Genomic DNA, 5,857 nt, shown 5'->3' with positions numbered 1-5,857 from the left:
TGGGGGCCGTGCGCGACCCGCCGTGTGACCCCCAGCTCTTCAGCCCACGGCATCTGTTAGGGGCGGTGGGATGCCACAGCTTTTGCTACCCCCTCCCCCCCAAGTTTCCTGCTTTTTTTTTCCCCCTCTAGATAATACTGTCCGCCCCTATATTGCAAACCTACTGCTATCAGGCCTCACTATCGGTTCCGGAGGTTTTCTTTACCTATCGTTGCTGCGAACTTTTAAACCGTAGTAAAATATTAAGCCGTGGTTTAATATTTATAGAATAGCTGGAGGGAACTTTCTGTGGCCTTGGAAGTTACTGGTCTGTGCCTTTTATGTGAGAAAACTCAGGTGATTTGTTCATAGAGGACAAATAAAGTAGCCTGCAGAACAGTGTCTGTCCCATATGGCACGCTCAGCTTAGGCTGTTCTGTAGGGCTGCAGGTCAGGCCGCTTCCTTCTCCATCAGAAGTTGAGATTTCTGTGATGCTATTGATACAATATTCCTGAAACAGACCAGTACAGTATATGTTAATAGAAGAGCTGGAAAAAAATACTGTTAGATGTTTGTGGGCCCTCCTAGGCTCTATTTGGCCATTAGGTTCATGGCAAGATTTGGCTTGATGCTCCTATCTTCCCCCGAGCATCCCGATGAGTGTCCCATCTCCCACTGCATGAATGGCTTTGCTATGATAAATCACGGTCTGTAGGCCACTTCAGAAGACTGGATATTGCAGATGTTTGCTGTGCAGCGACTTAAAAGACTTGGGATTTTCAACTTCTTTTCAAACACAGTGATATAATTAATAAATTGGATGGCTTTGTGACTGCCTGTAAAGGATGAGGGAGTCAAAGATCAGTTTGTAGAATGTGGTTTACTGATGAAGGTGATTGTTCATCTCATCTTTTTCAGAGGCACTTAATGTTGAACTTCTGTCACCTCTGTGTCAAGAAGAATGTATTTTGGTCAACAGTATCAAGTATTGCAAATAGGAAAATGGATTTTGCCTCTTCTCCGCTGGCTGAGATAATAAATTTCATATCAGTACCTTAATCTGACTTTTATTTGAACTTGGTCTAGAATATTGGCTTTAATTTAATTTTCTAGCTAGCTTCTCTTTGAGCTTGCTGAAGAACGACAAGATGCTTGGCAGTAGAAAGATCCAATGTATGCGGAAGGATTAGGTTCTTTACTGTTGATAGTCCATTATGTCATGCTTAAAGCAAAAAAAAAAAATTATTCCTTTGGGGCATTGGCAACAGGTGGCAGGCATAATACAGTTTATGTGACTGTAGGGTTTAATGTTAAGGTTGTGGTATTTTAGGATGAATGAATATGCTGATTCTGGGAATACAGGTGGATTGTTGGTTGGTGTATATATGGGTGAGTCAAATCCACGCTGCTTGAGAAGGTTTCCGGGTGCGATCTCTGTAGCAAGGTAGAATAATAGTTCTTTCAGGTGCTTTGCACCCAGTCTGGTACAGGGAGGATTTCTGTTTGAATCTTCCTTCTTGAGAAAAGTCAGAGCTGCTTTAGGCATGTGTCCGTAGCTAAAATATTTTTAGGGGGTAGTTTATGCTCACTGTGGACATTCGGCTTTTTAACCAAATGCAGAAATATCAGTCATTTTGAGAGATCTTCATAAGTAATTTTTGTCTTGTTTATGACTCTTGAATTATTTATGACTTACGATATCTGTGCACCTCCATTTTTGTACTACTCGAAAGAACTTTAGGTATGGATATTAATAGGCTTTCTCCTACGCTTATGTTAAAAAAAAGTTAGTAGGACTGTAAAGGAAAAAAGTTTATGCTTTTAATTAAGGCATTTGCATGCAGTTACATAATTGAACTTATGCTCAAAGTTTGCCCTGCTTTGGACTACCAGCTGAATTATTTCACCATCATAAGAGAAGCCCAACTATTCTCTACCAACATTCTGGAAAACCTGTTACTAAGGGAACAACGTTTTATTTTTTTAAAACTTTCCTTTGGGAAAGCAGAAGCTTCTTCTGACTGGAAAGCTGTTGGAAATGAGCCAAGGCCTGGAAATCAGCAGGCTTCTTGGGGGAGGTTAGGACTTCTCCAGGAAAACAGAATGTACTGGTCTGTGCTAGCATAATTACTATTTAGAGTCTAAAATACAAGAAGATAACAGTGAAGATAAGTTCAAGCAGTTTAAAATACACTGTTTACGTGAACTGAGTTATACAACTAACACAGTTTTGCCTGCATATGTTTCTAGGGCCAAAAATAATTATCTGTACTGATTTCTTAGGTGTTCGTGAGTTGAATGTTGGACTAATATTTGGAGTTTGTTTTCCTGTCCTTTGCTCCCTAGTTTCTGAAGTGAGGGTTTTTCAGAGGTGCTCTGAACAGTCGTAGAGCTCCTTGGTATTAAACTCTCATATTTATACTACACGTGTCCGTTTGTTTGATAGAGTCATCGCTGCTTTGCAGCTCTCTGAGGAGCACCAGCTCTAAGACAGGAGGAAGATCTGAACCTGCTAAGCAGTCACTTAAGAAACCGAAGTTACCAGTAGGTCGATTTGATGAACCAGAGGAGTCCAGTATAGAGAGGGAACCCCTGGAAAGTAAGTCATGTTTAACAAAATTGAAAGCCATGTTTTAAAGGCAGGACCCTGAGGTGCAGTGCTGGTGTTGTCAGTTTAAGAAGAGGGGTAGGCCTTCAGCACTCTTCAGAATCACTTTCTAAGCGCAACGGTTCTGAAAAAAACAGGCAGGGCAGCGGGCACAAGTTGGAGCAAATGATGTATGAGGAAAAAAGTCTTCAAAACAAGGGTGGTCAAACATTGTAACAAGTCACCCAGTGACTTTGTGATCCCTCTCCTCTTGGAGATACTCAGATTTGCCTGGATGTCCTGACCTAAGGTCAGCCTTGCTTTGACCAGGGTTGGGGCCAGACGTCTGCCTAAGGTGCCTTCCACCATAAACTGTTCCACGATTCTGAGAAATGTAGCTGGTATTTGCCTATTATAGTACAGCTATAAATGGCGGTAGTAAACTCATGAGGGCACCAGCTGCTTTTTATTACCCAAAAAGCCTGTTGTATTTCTTAGTCCACAAAGGATTTCCGAGTCATGCTGTGTTTCGTGGTCAGTCTTTCTCTTAGCCTTGCAGGTAGTGTTTTGAAAAGCAGCAACAGATACTGAGTTTACTGAGCCACTCAGTGGGGTCCACGGAGGCCCAATGAGCTGCTATTTGTGTTGTGTTGCAGTGAGGCCGCATTTAGAGAACCTGACAAGGTTGAGGCACAGATACATCGCTGCTGAAGTCACGAGAAACAGACACTTTTTTTATCAGACAGGAGAAAGACAGAATCTGTTTTTTCCTTCTTTTTAATTAGCTGTCTTCCTTAACTAAAAGTGCTAGTCACGCTTTATCTTATTCACCATAGTGTGATGTTCGGCTGCTGTTTGCCAGTAGTGATAAGCGATGATTATCTATTTTGAGGTCTCTAGGACAAGCATTTTTAATATATCAATAGATTACTACGAATATCCAGATGACAAAATGACTGAAAAATTGTAGTATCATCACCAAAATGGCTGCAAGCAATTTCAGATTGTGACTCACTTGAGAAGTGACTCAAAGTTGGAGTTACTGTGTAAACAGCTATTTAATTCTTTAAGTCCTTTTGTTCCCGAGAAAATAAATGCCATCACTGCTTCATTTAAAACAAATGCATAATTACTACCTTTTGCTTTTTGCTTAGGTGTTCTATGTTTACGGCAAGACTCAAGGTTTCTTTTGGCTTTAAATTTAGTTGTACCTGTGTATTTTTTACGTGTAACACCAGCAATGGTTTGTTAGAACGCTGACTGCCCATTGTGTCCTTGATGGTTATTTGGAAAAAACGTAAGAGTTAAAGCTGGCCATACGAATTCCCACTGCTGTGTAGCTATCGTAGAGAATTCTTCAGAGCTTCTGCATCCACTGTCAGCACATCAGTACTGCTTCAATATTGGGGTGGTATCTACAAAATAATATTAGATGCATTTGCGCTCCTGTACTGCCAGCGGTGCTCAAATACTGACATTTCCTATCCTGGTCTGCATGAATTTTTAAACGGGTTTCCCAATATGTCATTCTGTATAGCCTGTAGCTACATGAGTCTCCCTCCATCGCTGTCCTCTTTTTTTTCTCTGGTCTCCAGGATTTCTGTTGTTGTCTTTTCTCATTTTCAGCCCTGCTCCTCATGACTTGTCTTGCCCACCAGGGCTGAGTTAGGGACATGACTGAGGAAGCCCCGAGTTACGCATATATATGGGAGGCTCTGGAGAATCAGCGTGGCAAGGGGATGCGTGGGGTACAGTGAGTTTCAGGGAACCCTGCAATCTAGTCTGAGAAAACACTCAGCCTAGGATGGTGCTGTGCCAAAAAGTACTTCGTGACTTGGTGATGCCGAGTGGGATGGCCACTGTGCAGCATGGGTGGCCTGAGTTACTACTCTTAAGAGAGGGCCCTGAGTAAGGGAGCGCTGAGTAGCAGAAGGATGTCGACTGTGAGGTGCAGAAAGCTCTATGGTGTTGGAGTAGGTGGCATAAGCTAGTAGGGTGCTGGGAATAGAAGAAGCACTGCTAATGTGTAAGCATAGCACATCACTTAGCAGAGAGATTTGAAAGTCCCATTCATACCCCACTTACAAAGAGTCTCCCTCCCCTGAAAGGGCATCACAGTGACTTAGCGAGCTTAGGTTAAGCTTTAGAAGGTAAAAAGTCTAATTTAGCTATTTAGGATTTTATACTACCTCCTGTGACTGAGGTATGTAGTCTGGTGTTGATAAACACCAACATGCTATTTCTTGGAAAACATACCAGCATCCGTGAAAACATGACGTTTTAAATACAAGAATAATTGTAAAATCTTGGCTAAAATTAAAGCTAAAATTAAAACCTGAGTGCTTAAAGTTGGAGACCTAAACAAACACATGAAGCGACCTGGTGTTTTAGATGTAGCGAACACGTGTACAGCATACCCCAGTGATGCAAGTTCTTGCTATGAGTTCACAAGAAACCGTGGTGCTTTAGTACCTTTGGCTATTGAGTTGCTTTTTCATTTGCATAACTGAATATGATAATCTATTCCTGACTGTAGTCGCAAAACTCTCTGAAACTACTGTTGTATGGCTCTGGGAAATGTTTAACTCCAGGTTGCCTTTAAAAACAAGAGAGAACTGATTTTGTATTTGAAAATGAAACTAAGAGGCAAACGTCATAGATGGTGACACCTTTATATTTGTCGACATAGGCATTTTAATGAACTTTCCCTGTCATTTTAGAATTCCCTGATGGAATCAATCCTGCTACAAAAGAGAGGGGCGGACCTAAAGGCCCTGAACCTACACGTTTCGGAGACTGGGAGAGAAAAGGACGTTGTATAGATTTTTAATGTCTAAATGTATCTGTACTGCTAATAAAGTATTTCTAGTTGTTGAAAAACGTAATGTACAGAAAAATCGCACCTGGATTTGTTGTGAAGCTTCTTGTTTCTGTCATGCTTGTGATGAATTTTCTGAGAGAGATTATGTAAATAAATACCACGCTGCCACCCAATTTTTGGAGCTGTTCTTTGCTCAGTGTACGCCTGATCTTTCATGCCATTTACACTGTGCAAGTATAGCAATGTGAAACTGGTGGCCAGGATCTTACTGGGATGTATAAGGGCTTGGATTTCTTTATGTATTTAAACATTTATGTAGTGTCTTAAAAGTGCCAAAAGAGCTTTGCGGTTCGTGAACCTAGACAGCATTCATCAAAAGTGCAGCCACCTCCGAGGGGATCGGTATTTGGCTGATGTTGGCGTTTAGCACACTGGTTCCTCGGTAAAAGCCCCCTTCATCAAGAAGCAT

At 41.5% G+C, this 5,857-nt stretch overlaps 1 protein-coding gene across 1 annotated transcript; it reads left to right on the top strand.

Moving 5' to 3' along the window:
* Positions 1–853: 853 nt before the first annotated feature.
* Positions 854–5,561, top strand: LOC103924605 (chromosome unknown open reading frame, human C6orf57). Its single transcript, XM_009333156.1, has 3 exons — positions 854–965; positions 2,427–2,579; positions 5,288–5,561. Exons 1-3 carry the CDS (start codon positions 854–856, stop codon positions 5,395–5,397), a joined length of 375 nt encoding a protein of 124 aa, XP_009331431.1. The 3' UTR covers positions 5,398–5,561.
* The last annotated feature ends 296 nt before the right edge of the window (positions 5,562–5,857 follow it).

The sequence above is a fragment of the Pygoscelis adeliae genome, unplaced genomic scaffold (assembly GCF_000699105.1).
Source record: "Pygoscelis adeliae isolate BGI_AS28 unplaced genomic scaffold, ASM69910v1 Scaffold57, whole genome shotgun sequence".
Lineage (NCBI taxonomy): Eukaryota > Metazoa > Chordata > Aves > Sphenisciformes > Spheniscidae > Pygoscelis > Pygoscelis adeliae.
The sequence above is the reverse complement of the archived record's forward strand: the minus strand, read 5'-3'. Positions and strand labels throughout refer to the sequence as shown.

Bases quoted from the DNA above. Each gene is read 5' to 3' on its own strand.
- LOC103924605 (XM_009333156.1), top strand. From the start codon at position 854: ATGTGGTTTACTGATGAAGGTGATTGTTCATCTCATCTTTTTCAGAGG. The intron at 966-2,426 runs GTATTGCAAATA...TTTGTTTGATAG, and splicing joins ATTTTGGTCAACAGTATCAA to AGTCATCGCTGCTTTGCAGC. The intron at 2,580-5,287 runs GTAAGTCATGTT...CTGTCATTTTAG, and splicing joins AGAGAGGGAACCCCTGGAAA to AATTCCCTGATGGAATCAAT.